A 27094-nucleotide genomic window follows, 5' to 3' on the forward strand; every position below is an offset into this window, starting at 1 on the left:
TGATGTTATCGTGGATGGATTGCTTTGTTTCTCTCATGTGTTTCCCAGGTGAACTGCTAAAAACAAATTTGACAAACTATCTTTCCAAGGATACAAAATCTGATTGCTACTCCAGGAATAGCATCACATTCTTCAATTTGATGAAGTTAAAACAGTTTCATCTAGCTGACCTTATTTATCCATCCATTGATTTTATGATTCTATTCCACTGGTCCTTGTCAAGATTGCAGGTGAGCTGGAGCCTATCCCAGCTGACTTTGGGCAAGAGGGAGGGCTATCAACCAGTCCAGGGAGTATCCCACTTCTCTCGCCCTGTCAGGGACAGACTCCAGTTACCTGCGACTAAAAAAAACAAATGGTGATATTTTAACATCGTACTTGACTTTTGCCTGTGGACCACTATGAGAAAAACTACTGAGTATATGGCATATCAATTGTTTGAGCAATTATTGCAAAATTGCCATTTCATTTTGCTTTGGTTACAGGGGTTCCCAACTGAGTCATATCTCAATTTTCACTGTGCGTAAGCCTGCATAATAGTAACGTTTGTTAGCAAATACTGCAGGCACAATATGCTGCAGAAGAACTTCATTAAGCTTCCCGAAGTGGGCCAAAGTGGGATTCTAGGGATTGGCGGCTAAAAGAGAACACACTAATTTTAGAGGGTATACACAAAGTACGATCATAAGATTTTTTTTATTATTATTTTTAGGGTTGTTTTGAACTTTGCAGTCCTGCAGGGCCATTCTGGTAAAGTCCCAGAAGAGAAATACCAAGCTTAGAATCAGTAAAATAATGTCCCCCATTAATAACTGGTGGGCACTGCTTATCATCTTAAAAGGTTATGGTGTTTGTGTGGATTTTTTTCCCCCCAACATTAGCATTCAACTGCGGCCGCACTTTTCGAGGTCTTTCTAACAACCTGATGAATAAAAGTGCAATATTCATTCTATTTAATGGCCCTGTTTTTCTCCCACGGACTCCTGCGAGAAATACAAAACGTGTGTGACGCATTGCCGAGCTGCTCATCAACAACTTGTCCCTAAATGTTTATCATCTTATTTTGGGATAATGGAGTTATGAAAAGTAAATTTCAATGAGCTCAACAATTGTCCAAGTTTTATAGAAACAAGTAATGGAAAGGGGAATAAACAGGGTTGTGCATTATTTATGTTGCCACCCACTGGCCAGCGGCGGAGCCAGAGGGGACGTCGGGGTAGCACTGGACCCCCCTGAAATCTGATTGGACCCCCAGGTGCCACCCCAGATGACTGACATATCGCGGCACCATCAGGTTTCAAATTTTCCGCGGTCAGACGCGAGCAGATGTGAGTCACGACACGCCTTTGCGTACCTGTACACAGTGGTGCAACAGATCATCATTGCTCTGTGATCAAGCATCACGGTTTGGGCCGGGTGCGATCCGCAGAATGGTTGGTGAATAAGAACTCTGTGCGTTCACATTAATCAATGTAATTAGTCTGGATTCACTGTAATAGCAGCAGAGAAAGTTGAAAACCCTCATGGCTCACATAAGTCGCAGATGGGAGCTCTTTGCAAACATACTCAACGAACACACCACCTCCGCAAAGGCTTACTTCAAAATAAAGCTTACCAAATAATGCATTGCGTCCTGGATGCCAATGCAATAGCCTTAGTAGACTTTTACTTTGAAGTTGACCTCCGTGGTGGCGTAACAGCTAACTTGATTTCTGTTTTCGACGTCTCAGCTTGCCACCTACATCAACACAACGCCATCCCGAAGTCATATTCAGTCGCTAATTTAGGACGCTAACAAACCGCTAGTTAATTACGCTGTCATTGTATGATACGGCACAAGTCTCCGGCGTTAGTGGCTAGCAGCTGTTATCATTAATAACAAGCGCTTGGCTGTTGTTCAACAGCTCCTTGGCTTACTTTTTTTTTTCAACTTTTTTTTCGATATTGTGGAGATTGTTTTGTAATGCGCTGTCCATGTTGTAACAAGTGGTGGTGAGCTGAGGGGATAATTAGTCATGGACGGGTGTTGTTGGATAGCCGAAGGAGCAAAGACTTCTTGATATTCCACAAGCCATTGTTTAATTTGTAACAAAACAATACTTCCCCAACATACCACGCGTTACTTAAGAGCACAGTGGTTGGGTACACCAACACACAAAAGTGTTTTATAAAATAAATGAAGTCAAAGTTCTAATTATCTTTTCTTTTTTTTTGCTGATCTGAAACACATCCAATCTGTGACTCAAAATCAGTTGACCGATCTGAACCATGACCTATGTGATCCGTTGAACTACTAGTGAGTACCAAAGTCAATGTCCTGGTACTCATGAGAGTAACCCATGAAAAAAAATATGGGAACCCCTATACATAAAGCTCATCTCCTGTGGTCTGTACATTTCAACATTTGGCAATCTAATTGATTAGTCGAGAAGCAAATTTATTGTTATAGTCTGTGGACCCCCTGAAATAGCCTTGGCCACCCCCTGGCCACCCCAAGGATAAAAGTCTAGCTCCGCCACTGCCACTGGCCTGGCATGAATTCAACAGTGTTATAAGCAGACTCCGAAACAAATTGCAGCTGTTCGGATGTTGACATCAGCTCTATGCGCCTTATTCTTAGATCCTCTTCACTAGTTGACAAGGGTAATTTGGGAGCTTGGTCATGAAGTGCTGTTTCCATGTGTAAAAATACAATCCATCCTTTTGCTGCTCTGGGCTTGTAGTAGGCACTCACCTTGAAATCAAACTAAACAAAAGCATTGAGCCCATAGTCGAGGGGGGACATGATGAGTGTTGTATTTGCATGAGAAAGGACCACCCCCTCAAACCAGGCTCAGTTCACTGAGCATCAAATAAAAGAGTGTTAAGTGTTGGAACCTTTTAGAATTGAAAACAAACCAGCTAATGTCTGCTTTAAACGTTTTGTTGAGGTGTGTAAACCTGATTTATTTGCGCTACTGGATGTCTATCATTTATTCAATGAACTGACAGCCACTGACAGGAACCGTCATATGCGTGCAACCAAGATCGCCTCACAAAAGTGTCTTTTTTTTCTTCTTTGGTGTGACAGCCAAAACATTTTTTTCACAGCACCCCTCTTGATATCAATGGCAGCGCCAGGGATTGTGGTTCATTGGCAACTTTGTGGGAGGACGGCTTGTGCCTCCGTGTGGCGCTCACACTGGGTCTCATTACCCAGGGCGGTCTCAACACTCACAGGCTGTCACTCTGTGAATTATTCAGCCAAGATGATAGCAATTTATTTATTTTTTTGGCGACGACGACACAAATGGGTCGATGCCGCCTAATGTTTTTTCACACCGGCGGGCTGCATCTGATACAGTCATTCTAAATGATGCGATCTGACTGCAATATGGGATTTATAAGTAAAGCTGCTTCGGGATTACAAATATTTGCTCAACTTTTATGCTAAATAGACAAGAGCAAATATACTCGCACCGTCCCCTGCTAGCTACTTAATTAGCTTTTCTTTGAGTATCACCTTCAAGCTTCTTGTTTAGGGCATCAAGAGAAATATCACACACTCCTCCTTTGTGATTGGTTTGATTGTAAGGGAGGAAAAACCTCCGCTTTGACGCTGTGCTTTGAGGATCCTTGGAATGAGCTTCTCAATCGGCAGACATGTTGCGATTAAAAGAAACTTCCACAAAGACTCCTACCCGCCTGTCCCAAGGTCACCACGGATTCCCCTCCCTCCTCTGCTGCTACACTTGACTCGATGTAGACGGTTACCACAGCAACTCAGGCTTACCCTGAAGTTAGTTTCCACGCTATAAACATGTACACGCAGGTCGCCGACTGGGAAGCTTGCTTAAGAAAAGAGGATGATCTTATTTGGCCCACATTAGGGAATTGTACCTGTTATAGCAGTAAAGATGAGTGCATTTTCAAGTCATACTGTGTGATAAATTCTCTTAGAGGGATTAAATAATAGACAATGGATTTTTTAAATTAACTCGAGTTAACCAGTGGCGGCTTTGCACAAGCACATTCATTTGCAGTTTGAGGGGAGGAAATCTCAGAATTGTCAATAACACCACAAAAAGTTGCTGTTTTGGTTCAGACTTTTTTTTTTCCAAAGTCACTTAAGGTAGTAGAAAAGCTGCAAAATATAGCGAAAATAAAACGTGTAGCTGCTCGCTTCATCGCAGCGCCCTAGCTCCGCCTCCGTTCGACATGGTGAAGAAAAGCCGTACTCAGCATTTAAACCACCTCATTACACACTGTACTGCAAATTATGATCCTAAAACACTTGAATATCATTTGAAACATATTTTATTACACTGCTCTGAAAAATAAATGGCTTACAGTTTATTTGATTTTGATCAAATGCACAGGAAGTGCACGTGTACATGTATGTACGGCAAAGACTCTCACTACCTTCCACTAACAATTCAGGCAAGGCTCTTCTTCAAGATACAAAGATTTAAGATAACAGATGAGCTGTATCATTTCAATACTTCCTTCACACCAATTACTATTTCCGTCTTAGCTTGGGCTTTGGCAGCTACTTATATGGCTTTCTGAAGTGGTGCAAAAATTCAAATCGGTATGTTTTTCAGCAAATAGCTGGAGGAAAAAAGCACAGGAAAAAAGAGTGAGTAGGTGAGTTTGTCAAAATGTAGGGGATTGCCACATAATACTATAATAGTGCTTAATAGTATTCTAAAATGCAAATTGCGCTGATTCAAATAAAAATGGCTGACTTCCTGTTCAATGTTGGGGATGGGTCCTTCAAACGTATTCATATTTCCCGTTATGATAGACCTGTCTACCAAATTTCACGTTGATCAGGTGTGTGAATGTCAGGCAAATATTTTCAAACTTTCCATGGGGCGCGACCGAGTGGGTTGTGGCTGCTGCGTTTAGGACGCCTAAAAAGATCAAATAAAATCGTCGTCCTGGTGAAAATATGATGATCCTTTATTCATTTTATTTATTAACTTTATTAAAATATTATTCCAGAACTGCATATAACCTGCCTTCACTTCCTTATTATTTGGAAGGATAACACATTTGTGAGATATGATTGACTTCTTCATGCTTGTGTTGTGCAAGGAGCATCTTGTGTGTCAACATCGTTGTCTCTTTCTGTCTTTTTGAAAAAAGCAGCCTCACAATTGTCCTTGATAATTGTTTGCTTGTTAAACAAATGAGCCGTTTGTTTTGGATGCCAGCGGCTTTTCATTCAGCTCATCTCGCCGCACTTTGTGTCGCTGTTAAGCATAATTAGCAGGTGAGATGCCACCAGATTTCCTGACGCGATATCACAAAGGTCAATGATGAACCGTGATGTGAGGAAGGTGAGGCGAGCGTTTTGAAGGGTGTTAGAATCAATCTCGTGTGCCCCCCCTTGCCTCCCCTTGAGAGTCTGCGTAGTGCAGACACTCTGGACCCATTTGAAAGGTTAAGACTCATATATTTACCGTACTTGGTGATTTCTGTCCCAAGTCCGTTTTAGTGTGCTACCTGGTAATACCTGGTATTACAATCTATTAACCTATCTATTAATCTATTAACCCTAACTGACAGAATTCAATTATTTTTAATCTCATTGATCTATAGTATTTGCCATGACATTTAAGTAGTTTGCCATAAAAGCCTCACTGGTCGGCTCGTAAACTATCAAAGTAGCATGTCTTTGAGGATACAACATAAAACAGCAATGATGATCATCCCCTCGCAAATCCATTTCCATGGTGAATCCTTAAAATGATCATCAAACAAGCAAAAAATTCTGGTGTCGAGGGCAGATCTTTTCTAACTTTTGAGGGTGCACTACTTAGTTTTGGATTTGATGGGCAAGGTTATGTTCAGGACACCTAAAATAGAAACAGTATATGTATGATTATGAACATTATAAAACACTCACTTTGAAAAAATTTGTTGATTTTTTGGACATGTTGAGCCCTAAAAGCCGATTATATTTGTCACTTAGAAGATCAGCAAATGACCCATGCGCTGACCAAAATAGAAAGCTTAGTCAAGCCAGCTTTAGGATTTAGTGTCTGGAATACGTGCTTCCAAATTTCTTGGTGGATTTCGGCAAAGTACTAGCCTTGAATTTGCCTGAACGGCTGTTCCAAGTCAAAATGGCCGTCTTAGAAAATTTAGCATCATCTAACTGACGAAATGGCTGTTCCAGACTAAAATTGCTGACTTCCTGTTGAATTTTGACGATGAGTCCTTGAGACATTTTTGTGTTTCTCACCCCATTTCAAATATATTAGCATTCTTGATGTGCGGGGCAAATTTTTTCTAACTTTCCAGGGGTGCTATTAAGTCAAATTTGGAGCGGTTGCATTGGAGTCCCTTAAATTACATACATCCATTTTCATCATTATACACTCGTGCAGAAATGAGTGGCGTTTGTGGGAACATTGAGTATATAATAACATGGAATGTCCGTTCTGTATTTGGATTTGTTTTTACTTCATGTGAATGTCAACATGAAGGTTAACCGGTTAGTTAATGAGAGTGGATGCTTTCATACGAGGCTCACTAACAACATACATTGTATTCTGGATGCAGGACGTCGCTTTCCATTTCCTAATGTCAGCTATATTCAATTATACATCCATTAGTTGACTGGCAGGCATAGTTCGGCCAATAGGTCACAGCTGTGCTTTTTACTGTGGCAACTAGATCATGGTGCACTCAATTTATATGTGGTCTTGTGTAGTCTTTTTTTTTTTAATTGGAGCCTTGAGTTATACATTGATGGTTTGTTTTTTGTTTGTGTCAGATCTTCACACGCTATGGAAAGTGCTACACCTTCAACTCGGGCCAGGATGGGCGGCCTCTGCTCTTGACCATGAAGGGCGGCATGGGTAACGGCCTGGAGCTGATGCTAGACATTCAGCAGGATGAATACCTGCCTGTGTGGGGAGAGACAGGTAAGAGTATTCCAAATGACCTCTGAAGAGAAATGTCCACCTAATTACATCACTGTAGGGGGTTTCAGAGAATGGTCCAAAATGCATAACCATTCACACCTTACAACATCAGATTGAAATGTATTCTACTGTCATTATTTACAGCATTTTTCCTGGGTAAAAATAGGGCGACAAATTTTAAAAAATGGCTTTACTAAGCATGGCCGGAGGTGTATTTTAGTCCGGCCCACTATCGGCCCTCGTGCGTGTGACGGCTTGCGAGGTGGCCAAAATTCATCTCAGCCTACTCGGTGAAAGGTTTATTTTTAGGCTTCTTTCTACTCCCGCGTCGGCGCGAGCGACAGCTGCTGTTATAGGGATTGTGGTATTGCCCCCAGGGTCGCTGATAGTGTAGTGGTACACACGCCTGAGTTGTGTGCGGGCAGCGTGGGATCGATTCTCGCTCAGTGACGGTGTCTGTGTGTGCCCTGCGACTGGCTGGCGACCAGTTCGGGGTGTAGTCTGCCTTCGCCCGTTGACGGCTGGGATAGGCTCCAGCACCTCCCCGCGACCCTGTATAGGATAAGCGGTTTGGAAGATGACACACATGGTATTGCCCCCCCGGCCAGGACCCCCGCCCCCTCTTGCAATGCTATGCCCCAGTTGCAGTTGGGAGGCGCGGGTTACGTGACGTGACAATGAGGAAATATGAACACGCATGAGCGCACGTTTGCCACACGGAGACAGATGCACCACACAGCTCGTTGCTCCAATTAAGCATAAGCAAGCTACTCACCCACGTTCCCCCTTAGCCGCCACGTTCCAGGTCGTTTTCGCAATAAAATTAAATGCATTAAATGCAAAACAACTTGTGTCCACGAGTATATTGCTGACTCAACTGAACTGACGTTGGCACATCAAGGTGGAGTTCATGCATTTCTTCTGGCGTTCACTACTTCCGGAAATACGACATAGCAAACTTGCTGTGTATAGGGGTCTGCTGGTATGCTTTTATTTTGAAGACCGGGAAGGAGAGGAAGTGGAAAATAAATAAGTAACTTGTTGACTGCCATCACGGACGCTTTTTTTTTTTTTTTTTTAATTTGGGTCGGGGGGCGGAACGGGGCGGGGGCCGACAATGTTTATGAATATGGCTGGGGGGTTGCGGCCGGAAGGGTACCCAGGTCAAGGGTAAAAAATGGTCAAGTGCCCAGCTCTGGTATTTACTGTAATACATGCACTATGTCATAATAACAGGACAAATTCAATCATCAAATAATTATTTCACCACTGTAATTGCCTATGTTCATTAATGTTCAATGTTCACACACAAACATTAGTTAACTTCTGAGCCCATTTGAATTCTGTTGATTATCAAAACAGCAGCACTGGAGAATGTAAAAAGCTCAAGCTCCCTTACACCAATACTGAACCTAGCCTGGTTACCTTTAGCATGATATAATAAACATAATTTCCACTATGGCTGAATTTTGCAGTTGCTTTTAATGAGAGAGTGCAACTGTGAGTGATTAAATGTGGACCAAATAGAATAGCTGATATCATTTTCATTTCTCATTTTCATACCCATCTAATCTTTCGCAGGCGTGTTTTTCGACATAACACAACTACCGGTTACCAGATTGACTAGCAATTAATTTGTTATGAATAGTTCCTGGTAAGAATGTATTGTATAATTGATTTTCAGCAAAATTTTGGTTAACCCCAACACCCCAAGTTTTTAATTTAGAAAATCTGGTCACCCTACAAATGGATTTCATTGTGATACAACTTGATCAGTTGTACTCTCATCTTGTGCCTAACATGATTCCCAAACGGAACCATTCATCAGACACAGAATCAATAGAGGCAACAGGCTCATCCACTGATAGTCGAGATCTCATTATGGCCTCATATGCTTGCATGTTTTGTTTTGTTTTGTTTTGTTTACAAGGTATGTAATACACACAGTGGGTTCAGAGTAAACTAACACTAGACAATGTAGTTATTTATGTGTTGGGTGGCTTCGTTCATGTTACTTTTCTTCCCCTGCCCATTGATCTCCTAGCCATACATAGTACAGAGGCTGAACAGGCATGTCGTTGTCTTATTGCATGAACTTTATTGGCTTCCAACATAATAACACCCATACAGTGATGAGAGCGTGGTGCACAACGCTAAGCCGTCAGGAGAGACAAGTAGCCCACCACCCAGCGCTACAGCACAGACATAGCCAGGCTCAGCCTGTAACACTAGCTTGTTTGTTACTGAGCTCATTTAGTTTGTTGATTTCTTAGTTCTTCATTTTGTTTGATTTCAATGGTAACTGTTTTTTTTTTTCTAGTTTGTTTCTTAGCTAAGTTGATGGGTTACTCAATTAGCTTGTTTGTTACTTAGTAAGCTAGTTGGTGAGTTAGTCTGTTAACTAGTTAGTTAATTTGTTAGCTTGTTTTTAAATGCCTGTTTTGTTTGTTTGTTAGGTAATTAGCCTAGTGACCTTGGTTAGCTTGTTAATTTAGCTGTTTTAGTGAGCTGGTTGGGTAGAAATTTTGTGAGATAACTAGCTCATTTGTTAGTGGTTAGTTAAACAGTTAGATAGAGAGCATGTTGTGAGCTTGTTTTTGTTGTTTGATTTTGTGAGTTAGTATGGTGTCTTGTTAGCCGGTTTGTTAGCTAGATTGTTTGTTTATTTGGTAGTTAGCCATTCATTTATTCGTTAGGTTGCTTTGCTCATTAGTATAGCTACTTTGTTACTTCATAAGATAGTTAGTTTGTGTTTTCTGTTAGGTAATTAGCCATTTCATTAGTTTTATAGCATATTTATGGTTGTTAGAAATTTTGTTTTTAGTTGGTTAGTTTGTTAGCTCATTTGGTACTTAGTGTGCTAGTCAGTTTGTAAGCTCCTTGGTTTGTTACTTAGTTAATCGGTTTGTTATGTTGTTAGTGGGCTCGTTTGTTTGCTATAACAATATACTGGTACATATAGTGAAACTGACATTTAGAACAAAACAAATGTGACTCAGGCTTCTATTGGAAGGATCTGTTTGAGCTTGTAACTGTACATAATGATTTCAGCCCACGTTGCTGAGCTCTTACTTACTCTTACTTCGAAAGCAATAACGAGCAAGAAGCGTTGCAGAAAATGCAGCAGGAAGCAGACATCCTACACATGAATGAATCCCAGCTGCTCTGCTAGGGCTTTTCTTAGCAGCCAAAAAATAAATTAAAGTCCACAGTACATTGCTTCGCTTGCTATAAATGTCTCCGTTAAAAAATGCTCAAACAAGTGTTATTTATGCATTATCCCAATGAGGACGGACCAAATATGGATGTCAAATGAAAGTACAGTAAAACCCTGCTATTGGCAGGGCCAACCATGCTGCAAATAGTGAAAACTTGAGTAATTGACACTGCCCCTAAAAATGGTCATAATTGCGATACTGTATTAATAGTTTAAACTCTAAATATACCACAACTACGATCCCAAAACACTTTAATATCATTTCAAACTTATCTCATAACGTCACCAGTGAAATAAATCTGCAGTTGCTCTTCCTCAAGTACAATACAATACAATACAATTTTATTTATATAGCGCATTTCATAACAGCAATTCATATATAAGATTGAGTGGTTAGGTCTTTCCTACCCATACACCCAAGCTCTGTTTTCATCAACAGACGAGACATCGTTTGAAGCAGGCATCAAGGTTCAGATCCACACGCAGGATGAGCCGCCGTTCATCGATCAACTGGGATTTGGGGTGGCGCCGGGCTTTCAGACCTTTGTCTCCTGTCAGGAACAACGGGTAAGTCTCAGCCGAGATGATGAATTGGAAAAACTAATTTGTTAGTCAGTGCTTGTTAAATGGTTAGTTGGTTATTTTTCAGTTGGTTGGTTGGTTTGTGGGTTAGCTATTTTATTATTATTATTATTATTATTATTATTATTTATATCATTTGTTAGTTTGTGAGCTACTATTTTTGGGTAGTTCACCAGTTATTGGGTGTGTCTGTTAGCAGAGCTGGGCATCGCCTAACCATCACAAAATTCCCGTCTGCATATTTAATCGACCCACGTGGTCTCAGTCGGTCCGAGTCAGCCAAACGGTATCGAGAACGGACTTAACCGGTACCACATCACACGCAGGTACCGCACAACTGACAAGCTACCCAATAAAGAAAAAAGAAAAAAATGTTGTATCCCTTTCAGTCCCACAGATGCAATGACATGCCCCATTTAGTTTTTATTTCACCAATCACCATGCTACGTGTGTGTGTGTGTGTGTGTGTGTGGGTGTGTGTGTGTGGGCGTGTGTCTGTCTGTTATTTTTATTTAATATTTTTTCTTTATTTAGTCTGCTTGTGTGGCGCCTGCTCGTGAATTGTACATTAAGTTCTCGATGCCGATTGGCAGCGGCCGACGAGGTACAGATTGGGACCACATGGGTCGGCTAAATATGCAGAAGGAAACTTCGTGACGGTTAGGCGATGCCCAGCTCTGTTAGTTTGTTTGTTACTCAGGGTCACGCCACAAAGGTCCTTTGGTCCGCTTGTTTGGTCTGGCCCAAAAGCGAACAACTTAATTTTTTTGTCATTTGGGGCAGTTCGCATTCGCACTGTACTTTTTGTAAGTGAACTATATTCTGCAAACACATTTAAACATGTGATGACCGGTGTTCCCAACGGACAGAAATAACAAGAGCATCACGCAGAGCAAACACTGAAATTGAGGAAAAAATGGAATTCATACATGCTGCATTATTGCTCTTCATATTTGTGCTGTAATTAGAGCTGCAAAAAAATTTGGAGTATCAAGAGCAGCTCATTCGATGCAGGTTTTGGAACGCCATGTTTCTAAATTTGGAACAGCAGCAGTGAATACGTGCAGTAATCCGCATGAGTGTGTGCTTTGCGTGACCTACAACATACCAGCAGCGGTGTGGCCAAACAAAAGATGAAGGATCAGGTATGATCAACATTCATGGTGGGGTAATATGTCCCATTATGCCAGGTTACGAGGCTTGTTAAACCCCAAAAGTCTCATGTATCCTGTAGTTGGCGTGAATCGGCAGTGGTTTGTCGGTTTGGAAGCGCACCGTCCGATTGCTTGAGCCGCATCAGGATTCGTCTGTGTGTACTGTATACACACATGCATAAAAGGTCCAGACCATAGTGGGAAACGTAACCTGGTCCAGTTAAAGTGGACGAAACAGTGCAGGTGTCAATACAGCCTCTGTTTGGTAATACCTTTGCTTGGTTGGGTAGTCTTTTTTTGTATGTGTGTTTGTTTGTGTGTCTGTTAGTGCTGTCAAACTTACTGCGTTATCGGGCGGTAATTCCATTTTTTAATTGATAGCGTCAAAATATTTGACGCATTTAACGCATGCGCAGAATAACCGACAATGCATAATCCAACACAGAAGTGCAGTGAGCACCAGAGCGGACATGTGCGTGTGTAAAGTAGTAAAGCAGGTAGACCCTCTGGGTGGGGAATTCATATTCTTAAAAAATACAGATGGACAATAAATAAGCAGGTAGTCATTTGCACTCATTGCAAACGGTGACGTACAGTTTCCCCCGGCTCGCGGATGTCGCCCGTGGGGGCATAAAGAAGCATTTCGAAAGAAGAGGGCAGCTTTAAATCTCAGAAATGTGAATAAATTGTTTTGCCTCAGCGACTTAGGATGAGTAGAGAAGAGGGCTGTCTTAATAAAGTCATTTTAAAGGAGGAACACACGACGTGCTGATAACTGCTTCTCACAGTTGAACAGATCATAACACTTGCCTGTCAAATGAGACAATCACATTTGTGTGCACTTCAGGGACCACTCGGAAAACATAAACTCTAAGAATATTACAAGGGCCACATATAAATGTGTACATTACACACACACCTTGCACACATTTGGAATATTTCTGTCACTGTTCCCTTTTGCGTTTTTGTTTTTGCAATGAATGTCAATGTCTACTACAGAAAGAATGTTAATAATTTTAATTTAAACATTTTAATTTTCATCTCATGAGGATTTTGTTGTGATATGTTGAATGTATATATCCGTCTTTTCTTTCGTGTCTTTTATCTTTCCATTCCAACAATTTACAGAAAAATACGGCATATTTTGTAGTTCAAATTGCAATTAATTACGATTGATTATTTTTTAAGCTTTGATTAACTCGATTAAAATTTGTAATCGTTTGACAGCCGTAGCGATTGTTTGTCTGTGAGCTACTTAGTTTATCAACGGTTAATCAGTTTCTCTGTGTGTTTGTAAGCTTGTTTGTTTCTACTTGCATTAGGATGAAGTGAGGCAATGACCGTCCAGTGACAGAGGATTTTCAATAAAACGAGTCTGTCGGACACATTAGACCTTTTGGCATCGTTGGACCTATTTTATTAGCCACATAAACCTGTTTATTGTCCCAGGTATTACAGCATTGATGAATTGCAGGGTTCTTTTTGGGATGTTCCCCATCAGACATGCAGACCTGGTGGGGGCCCCAGCACCAATCACACGCTCTTGCATCCTCACACTCTCCTTTGCCACACAACCATCTGTTTGAATCGTTATGCTCTGTCCCCACATCACATAAGCCTCTGAGCTTTTTACACCCGCACTAATTTAATATAAACATGCAGTTATACCCTCTGTGACTTTAATCACAAGCATCAGTCATTTAAAGTGTATTCAGAGGTGCACAAAGTAATATTTTACATTGTTATTTAATCTAATACAATACAATGGCTGGCTGACAGGCAGAGGGGGAGAATTAAATAACTGAGCGACAAGAAAAATCCCAAGAAACATTGTTTCCACTACTTTTCATTAGTGGAAAATGCTGGGACCAAGAATGCACGAGTGACAACTAAGTCTCATCGTTTCCATGTCAAATCATTCATCTGTCAACTAAAGTTAAAATAGCAAGGGAGAAGCATTAACTAACCGAGCCAACAAGAAAAATCTTAAAAAACATTGTTTCCACTACTCTTCATTAGTGGAAAATGCTGAGACCAAGACTACACAAGTGACAACAAAGTCTCATCCTTTACATTTCAAATCATTCATCTTTTAACTAAAGTGAACCTGTGAGAGCAAAAGAAGTGAACAATGAAAATCAATAGCAAATTAGCTAGATCACTAACTTGAAGCAACAGTTTGTAATTATAACCCCCCCATAATAAATAAAATACAATACAACTTTATTTGGGGCATTCCATATAACAGCCACAGCTGTAACAAAGCACTTTGCATAATAACAAAAGAGCAATAATATAGCCAACAAGTGAAAGTTTGTCTATTTTCTTGTTTGTTGCTTAGGTAGCTAAGCTCTTGGCTCTCTTAAATCATTCTCGGTAGCCGCCCCATAAAGCTTCTGGGCGGTGGCTTGTAGAAGCTCCTTCCATGTGTGATATTGGAGTAGGTCTGGGTATGCTCGATTGGAGACTATCCCTGTCATGTCACAGAATGTCGGATTGCGGAGGTCAGTGGGATCTGGTGGTTCAGTCAGGGAACAGGAAGGGGGAGACCTTGGCACCAATGACTTGAGACATTATTTGCAAGCGTCTAGGGGAGACCCTGGATCGTGCCATCATGAATGCCAGTTGAGTTGAGCCATCATTGTTCAGCATCCTGTGGTAGGTCACGGGCCCATATGCTTGCCCAGATGTGTCGCAGAAGATGTGCAGCTCTCTTTCTTTCGCTGAAGCTAAGACAGTCTTTAGTAGGTATGGGCGTGGGAAGTGCACTTGTGGGAGGAAACACAGTTCTTCTTTCAATTTCTTCCATTGTTGGTGGAGGTCAGAAAGCAGCCAAGGATCATCCCAGTGTCTTGGCCTGTCCCATAAGCTTCTCATCAGCACCTTGCCTTGGGTTGTGAACCGAAGGATGAAGCCTAAGGGATCATACTGGTGGACTCACCGCATGGTGTCTATAGCCCAGCACATCTGTAGAAAATTTCCAGCTGAGGCCAAGAGTTGACTCAGGAGTGTCTGTCTTGTTTTGTGTGAGCCAGAGCTCGGCGCTCTCAAACCTAGCATTTTCTGGAGGGGGGATAATGATGATGGGTTTGTTACTAGCCCACTGACAGAACAAATTCAGCAGGACAGGAGCGATCTTAGCTTGTCCACGAGGTCTCTTGATGTTTTGATTGAGGGAAAACTTTGGAGGCATTTAAAAAAAAGGAATATCAAGCGGAGACAAGATGTTTCTGTCAGTGTTGATACAGTAAATAAGCTTTATTTATCAAGGCTTCTTCAATCATACTCATGCCGTGACTTGTAAATAAGTCCGCCAAAATAGCAGTAAAACACTTACCAGCCCCTCTCCTATTGGAATTTTTTTCTGAAATCACGATGGTGCCGCCATAAAGTAGAATATGTTGTTGCCATTTTCAACGACAGCGTTGTGACAGGTGGCCCGAGTGCGCGCAGCGCCGCCTGGCAACACTCCCATTCTGTGGTTGCACCCCTCACCACATACTCATGAATGGGGTTGACAATGGCGCGTTGCAAGTTCAGAGCGAAAAGAGCCGTATGAAACCGGGCAAGGAGCCACATGGCAGACAAGGGTTGGCCGGGCCTGATGTAGCGCCTCCATAGTGGCGAACACTGCAACTGTACTTAAAATACGCAGAATGGCATCAATCGCGCTGTATTGAGCAATATCAATCATGCTGGCTGGAGGCGGGCACACAAGTAGCTGGAGGCAGCCGCCTCTCAATTTTGAATGTAGGAAAACAACCTTTTTTAATTTAGGGTAATCCTTTTTCCTACCTCTTTCAGGGTAGCGTCTTTCTGCAGCTTTGTCCTCTTTATTCACCATTTTTTGTTCATAATCACACTCCTCTTTTTCTGTGTGTACTTCTTAGGTTTCTCTTGTGTGTAGGCTGACTGGTGGAGTTCTCACCAATTGTCTTTTGTTTTGGATCACAAAATCATCTTCTGCATCCAGCATTTCATCCACGAACTTGACAAGTCTGTTTTTTTGTGTCCTTCTGTTGCTGGGATAGTATACTGTGTCGGCTGGACTATACTACTTAATAAAAATAAAGACAAAAATCATGACTGAGTAATACTTTTCACAATAATTAGGAAGTAGATCCATATTAACATGTTCTTATTTTCAAGTGACTATTTCAACATCATTCCTACAAAATCACACTGTCCCATCACCGGTGAGCTGTTAGAACTGGCCTGTGGGCTACTCATGTGGCCCACGTTGGTGACCCTGGCCGAGCTATAGGCCAGCTATAGCCCCACTTTTGTTTACGTTGCCTCCACCACCTACCGCACCCGCAAAGCCCAATAGCAATCCACACAGGTTCTGCTGGTCGCGCTCTTGTCCAGGAAGTTGAAAGTGCGGTAAAATTGGGCGCGCTATAAAGCCCTGTCTTAGCCCGGCAGGGGGGCAAGAAATCCTGGCGACCCGCCAGGCCAATAAAGTACTGAGGGAAATTATCCCACTCCACTCATCCCAACTGCTTCACGGCTCGGCTCCAGTGTGAGTTGGCGATCGTGGCTTGATGAAACCAACAGTACCACATCCTCTGTAAAAAGCAGAGCTACAATACTGAGATCAAACTATAAATGCCTTGGTTACACCTAGAAATTCTGTCCATAAAGATTATTAACAGAATCGGTGGCAAAGGGTAACCTTGGTGGAGTCCAACCCTCACTGGAAATTAATCTGGCTGGCAAACTCTGATTCTGACATCAAGGGGTTTGGCACACCATACCCCCGAACCGCCCATGATAGAACTCCCCGTCCAATAAATTATGCGAGTGACTGTTGCGGCACCTAATTGGACAAACCAAAAGGAGCGATTGCTTGACCTCTCTTTCTGCCATTTTCTCTCTTTTTCCATGTCTTCATCTTTTTCTTCCCCGTGCCCTGGACAATTTTGGTCATTTTGACATGTTAACAAAGTTCTCTGCAGTCACATCAATAAATCTGCCCCTCCCCTCACAGATAGCAAGCAGAATACCAATCAGCCAGAGGACGGAGTATTTGCTGTGAAAATTGGGCATTGCTTCATATTCTGGGTTAGTTGTCAAGTTATTGGAAATATACGCAGCTTCCCCGCTTGTAAGAGGTTCATTCGTCCATGGAAAATTTGATTCTGATTTTATTCAATGATCAAGCAATGTTTTTCTTTTTCTCTTTTTATAGTAGCTTTCAGTAGTTTGACAGTTCATCAAAAAGTTTTATTCCTTAAATTAATTTCTGGCAATGAGGTTTGCATTTGAATTAGAATTACAACTTTGAGAAAGATTTACAAAAATAACACGAGAAAATGTCTCACTCTAAATAAGTGTGAGTAGTAATAGAAGGCAGCATAAAAACACAGATTTTTAATTTCTATAACAGGCTTAGATTTACTCATGTTTAACTTTTTTCTACAACTTTTTTCTACTCTGTCAGTGTTATTACAACTTTTTAGTTTAATTTTAAATAATTAATGTATTTACATTCTTCTAATTGACCTTTTATATGAAATATTTTACTCAAAATTAGACTATTTTACTTTTTGTCACTCAATCATGAAATCATTTTATTTTCATTCACCATTTAAAGTGCAACTACCAGCATCATAAATTTAAAAATGTGCAGCAACTAAGCCGGGCACTTAAGAGTTAATTCAACACATTACACGTGACACACATCAAGTCAGCTCTGCCTGGCAGGAACGCTGACTTCAAATGAATCCATCGTGCGCCTCTTTGCTTATTTTATTGCTTATAGTAATTGCAATTTACTGCTCTTTCCATTTGTTTTCAAAGAGTTGATAGTGATCATTTGTTTTGATATAATTATATTGAAGGCGAATTTCTACCCGATTTTTTGTGCCCCCTATAGTCCATGGCGCCCTGAGCATTTGTCTATCTCACCGAATGGGTGAGTTGACCCCGATTGGAACACAACAGCTTAAAAAGATTGATCACCACCCTGGTCTACCAATCTGTCCCTGATGTCCATTTGATATTGTAGAGGCATGTCAACCAGGACAGCCTCGCAACATGTACATCCTTTAGGAAATCTTAGCACATCCCACTGCCGGGGCGTTGCCACCAAGTCGTTTTTTAACCACCTTGGTGATATCAACCCCAAAGACAGTAGAGCCCACCTCAGCGTCTCCAGACTCAGCTTACTCAAAAAAATGAAGTCTTCAAAATATTCTGCCTATCAGCAGCACTCCATCCCCGTTATACACAGTGTTAATGGTGTGCTGCTCCCCCCCTCCTGAGACGCTGGCTGGTTGACCACAATTTCCTCGACGCAACGTAGAAGTCGTTTTCCTTGGCCTCAGAACTCCCCCATGCACGAGTTTTTGCCTCAGGGACCGCCCAAGCTGCATTCCGCTTGGCCAGCCAGTATCCGTCAGATGCCTCTGGAGTCCCACAGGCCAAAAATCCCATTAGGACTCCTTGAGCTTTATGGCATCCCAACGGGTTTGCGGAATGCTGCCACGACAGGCACCTACCACCTTACGGCCACAGCTCCAGTCAGCCGCCTCAACAATGAAGGCATGGAACGTGGTCCACTCCCCAGGACGCGCGTGAAGTTCTGCCGGAGGTGAGAGTTGAAACTCCTTTTGCCGGGGAAATCGGCCAGACATTCACCGCAATTAAAAAACGATTTATTTTGAAAATAATGTTCTCTGATTTGGAAATCACTGGTTTAGCGTCTTAAAAGCCCCATTGGCCCCTGTGGTAGTTACACACTTGCGGGTGCCTTAGCATTATTACACTAAGCAGTCTGCCTGTGAAGGCTTGTGGAGGTGATTTCTTGTTCAACTGAATGGTTCAAAGAGTCTGAATCTGCATCCTGCCAAATCCTATGCTACGGTGTCTCTTGTATACTAAAGAAGGCCGCATGTATTAAATGGCGGAGAGGATGGCACAGATTTGGGAGGACTCTCAGTCACTTCACGTCCACACTTGACGTGTGGTGAGTGTGGGCAGGCTGCAAGGGGAGATTTTTGCATGCTATCAGTGTCTGCAGAAGGATGTCGCTTCTTGTTATTCTCCACCCTTCACGCAGTAGTCCTTAAAAGGCGACATATTATGATTTTTTTTCTTTTCTTCTTCTTCAAAAGAGTTCCCTGGTGTCTTGTTAGTACATATGTGGTATAGTTTCATCAAAATAGCCCAAGGATTAGGAATTATAGACATTTTTACATCACATTTCTTGCTGTGGCGAATCGGCTTGTTTTAGGGTCGAATTTGTCAGCCCATGCCCTTCCCCACATACTGTTGGGCCAAAAACTAAATGCCGCTCTGTTTACTGTGTGCAAAGCCACTATTGGCTAATACTGTATCACCATATCCCCACACACTCTTAGAGTGAGCACCCATGGAGATTTGATTGCATTATCACTTCATTAATATTGCAATGTTTTTCTAATTTCACACTTGGTTGGTGGACACACCCAACTATTTGTATACAAAACAGTTTTTTCAAAAGTAGGTTTTCAATGTGTCCCTGTAATTAAATGTGTGTGCTGTAAACCTCACATTAACATTTCTCTCTTGTTTAAACATGCTCAAAGTTCAAACCTTAGTAAGAAAAATAAGTATACTTTATTATTATTATTATTGTTGTTGTTGTTATTATTATTATTATTATTATTATTATTGTACGAGTTATGCATATTGTTAATATTGTTTTATAACAAAACCAAAGCCAAAACCTTTTTTAACCTTCCTGTTATATTGTGGGTCAAATTGGCCCATTTAGAAAATCTAGGGAGAACAAAAAGGATTAAAATTTCTCTGCTGGCCGTTTTTTAAATGTTCATTTCTTAATATTAAAAACATTGTTGTGATATTTTTTGATGGGTAAACAACATTGTTAATAAACGATCACAACAAGTTAAAGTCTCAAACATCTAAGAAAAAAAAAACATTTTCATACAAATAATGATGACAAATTTTTGAACCAACAAATTAAATTTTAATGAACAACATGAAGTTGCAAACATAAGAAATGATCAATTTTCACTTGTGTGCGTATCTCACGCTTCCTCCTCCCTCTGTCCTGACGCAGCTCCGCTGTACCGTTTTTTTCCTACTCCACTCTGCAGAGAGAAAAATATAGTTGTAGCTAGTTGCGGCCTCTTTTTTTCTCTCTTGGGCGAGAAGATGAGAAGAAACTGACATGCCACCTTCGATTAGAATTGAAAACTGTAAAAACCAAGCATGAAAAATCTTCTATCTTTATTGACACTAGTGTCCTCTTCTTCCTCTTCTCTCTCTCCTCCCTCACGAAATAAAATTTAGTAAGGCCATGTCTCCTCTGTGCACAGAATGCGAGACATGGCACAGAGGAAATGTATTCAAATTGGCTAACAGTACTTTAGCCAATCCGGACGCAGAATACAATGCGGGGGCATTTGTTACGCTGTAAAAAACAGCATACAAAATAGCACTGTAAAAAGATCGGCAATGTAAGGAGTCCGCGAAAGGTGAACCGCAATATAGCGAGGGACCACTGTACGAGGAATGAAGATAAATGATTGTCATTTGTAATAGCTTTATTTTCGTTCCTTGTGCAGTTGTTTTTCAAGAACGCGAGGCCTGCCACAACAAATGTGATAAGTTCCAACTTAACTTGGACCAAAAAATATAAAAAATAATGACAGTGCGTAGAGGACGTGAATAGAAACAAGATCAAGTTCATTATTTGAATGTACCCGACACGGTACGTCAGGCTCTCTACATTTTGGCCAGAAGCTTTCGCTGTTTTACCCATGGGAAATTAGAAGTATGGTTTGTATAATTGTTCTAAAACTCAATGTATACATATTGTAACAATGGTAAAGCCGTCTGCCGTACCGGGGTGGCTGCACTTAGAGCCGTGAATGTACTGCGAACTGTGCAGCGCACTCAAGCCTCTACAGCAGTGCTTCCCAGTTATTTTCTGTTACCCCATCAAGGAAGAAAAAAATATTTTACACTTCTCCCATCTATCCACCGCACCTATAAATAGTATCATTTGTCTATAAAATTGTTGTAAGTACACCTCTGCATAACACTGTATCCTAAGTTATTAACATTAGAGAAAACAAAATAAGAAAAAAGAAATATAGATCTTCTTACAATAAAGAATTAATTTATTAACATTAATTTTTATTCTCTCTCCACATTTCTTTTTATCATTTACACCTTTCTTTTCATTCCCTGCTCTATTCTGTGTGCTTATGCTTGGGGTAAAAAAACTAAACAAATACACCTTAAAGTCACCGTGTGCGCTGAGAAGGTGAGAGCAGTGCACAATTCTTCACGCGCGCATTTTAGAGGGAACATTGGTCACAGGTATCAAAATTTTCCCCCATGTGGAGTGGCAAGAGAGTGACCAGGAGTGAACCAAGGCCACCCCAGACCACCCTGTAGCTCCGCCCCTGACTCCAGGCACCCAAATATTTGTAGACAAGACATTAAAAAGTCACTTTGCCATAATATGCCCCCTTTAATATCCTCTTGTATATTTCCCCCTAGAATCCCACTCTTATTTTTTTGTGTTTTATGACCCAAATTGTGCCACGTTTAGCGAGCTCTGAACCCAAAGGGCTCGTAGCAAGCCATAAGGATGATCCAAACAGTCTCGTAAAATGAATAATATGAGGAAAGGCGTTTGTGCATTTTTGCCTGGTTGGTGAAAAAAAATGCAGTTTTTCCATCGCACTAAATGCCGTGAAATTAAATGGCTTGCTCATGGGGAAAAGGCCACGTCGACCCTCTGTCGAGTTAATAATCAATTTTGGGCCCCGAATAATGATTGCATTAATATCTACAGTCAAAATGGCATCCATTGATTGCCATTGAAAAGTACGGCCGGTCTAACTTGAAAAGAGAGTTGTTTACATTCCATAGCCTGCGTGTGAAACATAATGAGCTTCACATTTCAGACCACTTGACTGTGAAAAGATCATGACGGTAAAACACCTCCAGTGAGCCATTCTGCAAATGTTAATGGTGATACAACACTGGATGCTAATTGGTGTTTTCATTTACTTCCAGGAACTCACCAAATAATCATGTTTTGCTCAATTGTATGTTTGTAGTTCACTTACCTGGAATAAACACAAACCGACAATCAGAAAATTGCTATTCTGAGATTGTTAAAGTTGAAGATTTTTGAAGACCTTGTTTGTCAGCACACTCTGGTAGATGAATATGAATTTCCATTGCTTATCTAGGATACACACACATACCAATAATCTGGCCAAAATTGAGCATTTTCCCTCCATTGCAATCAAAGTCATTAAAGACCCAATTATTGACTGTTTCTAAAAGATTATCCATGTTGTGGGCTGGGTTGTGAGTGACTTTTCCTCCTCAATCTGCTTGGAAAACCGTCTTGGCCTATGATCGTGAATATTAAACTTATTTAATGGTTCAGATCTCAAACCCTTATGAGTCTTCAAATACTGATAATCTGTATGGATCTGTGCATTTTTCCTCCCTTGCGATAGAAGTCATCAAAAGCCCAAATCACTGGCTGAAGATTATCCTGAATAAGTGCTCTGAAAACGGTCTGGGCTGGTGTTGGTAAACTTGTTAAATATTTACGTCAGCGTGCTTGGTTAGATGACTATAAGTCTCGACTGCTTAAGTGGTGTACACACATATTGACAATCGGACCAAATTTAAGTAATGTTTTTCCTCCTTTGTAGTCAGTAAAGTCAGCAAAGACCCAATTATAAGTGTCACTAAGTGGACACCATTAATAAAAAAAAATTCAACATTTTAGAACTGAGCTAAAACAAAAAGCCTTTGATGGGAAAATAAGACGACTCTTGGTCTGATTACATTTTATAGCATTTCGTAGAATGTGCCCCGCTGCTCTTTTTGCACTGCCCTTTTTTTTTTTAAGTTAGGCCATGTAAATCCATTAGATGACACATGGGGGTTTTAATAGAATTGTGAAACACCGGCCCTTTAAATCACACAGCGGCTTCTAATTTACTGCTACCGCATGAATTGTTTGAACTGATGAGATGGAGGCGCACGCAGAGGTTGTTTATGTCCTCCTACTTCATTGAATGCATCGCACAGTCAGGCAGCTGAAGTGTAATTAATTAGTGTTAATATTTAATCGCATGCAAAATAGAAAACACACTCCACTCGCATGATTTGTCTTTCCAACCACACCAATAAGATAGTTCTTGTGGGATTACAGTAATTCATGTTTTTATGTGCCATTTAAATTCTAAAATAGATTTTTTTTGTTCCATTATTTTGTGGGGGGGATTGTAATTAGTCAGATGAGTTACGGTGATTCATTAATCCATCTTCGATACTGCTTATCCTCGAGGGATGTGGTTGTGCTGGAGCTGACTTTAGGCAAGAGCCAGGGTACACCCTGGACTAGTGACAATCCTTTCACAGGGTACATTTAGACAAACAAGCATTCACCACTCAGGATAGTTATTGTATTTTAAGAAGATAGAATGCATGTATTTGGAATTCGAACCACCAGCCTCTGAACTGTGAGGCGATTGTGGTAGCCAGTCAACACCAAGCCGCAGAGTTATGTCCATTTACCACTAAAATGTCATTTCATTTGAAAAGTAAGGAACACCTAAATAATTCTAAAATGTTATTTTAAAATTATTCTATTTTCATTCTTTATTTTGCAATATTTATATAATTTGAGACTATAATCTATTTGTTTCATTTTATTGTTGATGTTTGTTTTTTTTATTTCTGCACACATTATCCATAAGAGTGTTACTCTTAAACTTCTGTATTCTTCTATTGGAAGCCAATCTTAATATGTTTGTAGTATTTTATTTTGATGACGTTATAAAATAAACCTCAGATTTTTCTTCTGTTCAAATTACATTTTTCATTGTTACTGTCATTTTATAATGCAAAACTGAGCCATTGTAAAACTAATAGCCTTTTTTAATGCATGTTTTTTATAAAACCATATTTACGTAATATGTTTTTAAAATTTTATAGATGCAAATGCAGGGCTATTTTATAGCTTTTTCAGTGCTTTTAAAAGTTTATTTTCATTTGTATTTTTTCATTGTTGATATGATTTTATTTTATTTTTTCAATTGTTGGGTTCCTCCAGGTACTTCGGTTTCCTCCCAAATTCCAACATGCAAGAAGACTAAATTGTCCATAGGTGTGAATGTGAGTTTGATGGTTGTGTGACACTAGCGAGGATAAGCGATTCAGATATCAGTGTGAAAAAAAAAAAAAAAAACAGAGCCATTGTGAAACTTTAATATTTGCAGAGCTGGGCATTCCACCTAGCCAACGGACCGGTGCGTCTATTTGCCTATGACGGACGCCCATTTTGTAGGTGATAAACGACAGACGGAAAACTTAAAAAAATAGAATAAAAATAGATGGACTAAGCATAGGCAGAAGTGCATTTTCACTTCCGTCTTTGTAGTCTTTTTGAGAGCTACTGCATGGCTCTAAAAGGGGCTGCATTTAGCCCGGCCTGAGTGAGGCTTCCATTTGACGTGGTTGCATTGGACGGGCTAAGTTGGTTGACGAAGCGCTAATGGAAGCGCGTTTAAAATGATCGATGGACTGACCGATAGGCGATTACTATTTTTTTTACTTGACCAAAAGGCAGGTGGCTTCCCAGGCTGCAGACGGATGGTGATAAACGGACTGGCAAATTTGAGTAAAATACCCACCATTTGTGTTACTTTTCAACTTTTTTGAGATGGGATTTATTAATATACTGAGGCATTTGTTCACAGCCTGTAACAAGGAAGTGGTACAAGGACTTCAACATTGAGTTCAATCTCACTATAGCTCCTTAGCAAGATAGCTAAATAGAAGGATGAATAGCAGAGTGTAGCAACTCCTGCCATGGTGTTGCTGCAAAGAAGACGTTAAGTTGGACACATTCATTGAGCGCTGTCACTGCCTGTGCTGATACTGCCATCAAGCCATCCCTGTAAAAGAGACTGATGGTCACTATGAACACCCACACACACTGAATAAGCAGAGGTTAATAAAATTGTGATCTCTCTGCTAGACAAGTCATAAATACGTTCTATCATTTGATATACGACTCCATTAATCTGAGTGAGATGGTTTTTGGCCCACACTTGGCGTATTTGTTTATTGTTCTTGTCTCTGGCTTTGGCGTGTCTGCAACATCGTCGCACAAAGGTCCGACTTGTCGTTGTTGGACGGCTGTATAGCGGTATACTATTTATCAGAATGCCCTTTTTCAACTGGTGGGCTTGCTTAGAACATATTTTTGAAAAAAAAATGTTTGCATTGACTTCCTATTTAAGTTCATTAAGTCGAGAGTTCCAATAAGAATAACTATTATCACATTAAAGCCTTCATTTATTAAAACTAGAACCACAATTTTTAAAAGCAAAAAGCCACATAACCACATTATGCATAAACTGCCCCATCCCGTCCCCTCACTCCCTAGCACTCTTGCATATTTTGACAAACTCCCCTTCTTTCTTTGGCTTTTTATCTTATGCAGTGTTCAAACTTCCAAGCAAGTTGAAACAAATGCTTCAAAAATATGGGGAACAACTGTCTACTTTTCTCTATGTGCCCTGCTGGCAACCAGTTCAGGGTGCGAGTGAAAGTTTAGTCGGACTCGCCGACGGACGGCTGTTTAAAATTAGAGGCGGATCGGCTTATAGATGGGTACTATTTTTTTTACCCCCGGAAGAAAAAGGCAGATGACGGATGAGTACCCACGCTGCAGATGGATGCCGAATAACGGACGCTCTATTTTTTTGTCAAATGCCCAGCTCTGCTATAAAGAAGGTGGCCATGCGTGACTTCTTCCACTTCCTCTAACCTTCCTTTTTTCTTCAACTGCCTTTTGGTGGTTGACAAATACTTTTGGTGAATTACCTCCAGTGGAAAGATGGTGGCGGTAATGTATAGAAAGTCAACACTATTAGGAAACGAGGATTTTTAGTGCCAGTCCGCGCTTAGATTTTAACACAGTATATACATGTTGCAGGACCAGCCAAACTATGAAAAAAGTGCGACTTATACTCCCAAAAATATGTTCATAGATAAGAACATTTATATGTGTGTATTTAACATGAGTAGGAGGGATAAAATTTACAATCAAAATTGTGACTTAAACTATGCATTGTAAATTCAGCCTAACAAGACACAAGGTTTTCTCGCTCTCACCCAGCTGACCTATCTGCCGCCTCCGTGGGGCGACTGCAAGGCCACTCCGATGGACTCGGACTTCTTCAGCACGTACAGCATCACGGCCTGCCGCATCGACTGCGAAACGCGCTACCTGGTGGAGAATTGCAACTGCAGGATGGTCCACATGCCCGGTGAGGACCGCTAATTGCGTTAAGTTTACCAAAAGCAGCAGTTTTACCAGTGACTGGGGGAAATCAAGTATTTTATTCCGCGACTAGTTCCACTTTGCATTCTGAGGGGATAACAGCTGGTTCATGCAATTTTTGGGGGATATACAGTAATCCCACATGTAGTTGACATCTCACCTAATAATTTTAATAATTCAATTTGAATTATAATATTTAACTTAAATATCATTTCAAGCTCATCTTACAGAATTACTCTGAAAAAAAATTGCATACTGATGTTTTGATTTTTTTTTTCTTTTTTAATGCACTGGAAGTCTGCATGTACATGCACAGGCAGGTAAGGCTGTCCGTAACTTCCATGAACAACCCCGGCTAAACTTCGCTCCTCCCCAGTTGGTAGTTCAGTGGTTCACTTTCACGCATCTCAGGTCCCACTCAAATGTGCTCTTTGCCATGGGGGCCTGGTATGGCGGGCGACAATTGCAAGATGTACTTTGCCTTCCACCCTTCGTCTTCTGGGATGACCTTCAACAGGGTTAGCCGTATAGAAAATGAATAATGGATGAACAAAAGGTGCGCTCAAATTAAGCTTGTCATCTTGTCATGAAGAGCCACACAACAAAGTAAGAACAAAAAAGAAATGAAAGAACACCTAATGCTGGATGTACCTGCATTCATGTCATGTCTCTGTTGGATTGTTGCCTTCAAGGACACATAGGCATCTGTTCATCCATTTTCTACAGTATAGTAGTTGTCCTCATTCAGCTCATAGGTGAGTTGAAGCCTACTATCCCATCTGATTTTTGTTAAGAGGCGAGGTACATCCTGGACTAATTGCACATACAGACCAGCGACCATTCACACTTACATTCACACCTATGGACGATTTGGAGTCAC

General features: G+C 40.9%; 1 protein-coding gene across 4 annotated transcripts in view; it reads left to right on the forward strand.

Moving 5' to 3' along the window:
- Positions 1-27094, forward strand: part of asic1b (acid-sensing (proton-gated) ion channel 1b) — a 237320-nt gene that overhangs the window by 194408 nt on the left and 15818 nt on the right. For all 4 annotated transcript variants that reach the window (XM_086040469.1, XM_086040470.1, XM_086040467.1 and 1 more), the window contains 3 exons: positions 6767-6917; positions 10574-10701; positions 26050-26200. In XM_086040469.1, the coding sequence (XP_085896595.1) occupies positions 6767-6917; positions 10574-10701; positions 26050-26200 (430 nt within the window). The remainder of the gene's footprint in view (positions 1-6766; positions 6918-10573; positions 10702-26049; positions 26201-27094) is intronic.

Source organism: Filicampus tigris, chromosome 9 (genome assembly GCF_054856515.1).
Source record: "Filicampus tigris isolate MCC_2025a chromosome 9, RoL_Ftig_1.0, whole genome shotgun sequence".
Lineage (NCBI taxonomy): Eukaryota > Metazoa > Chordata > Actinopteri > Syngnathiformes > Syngnathidae > Filicampus > Filicampus tigris.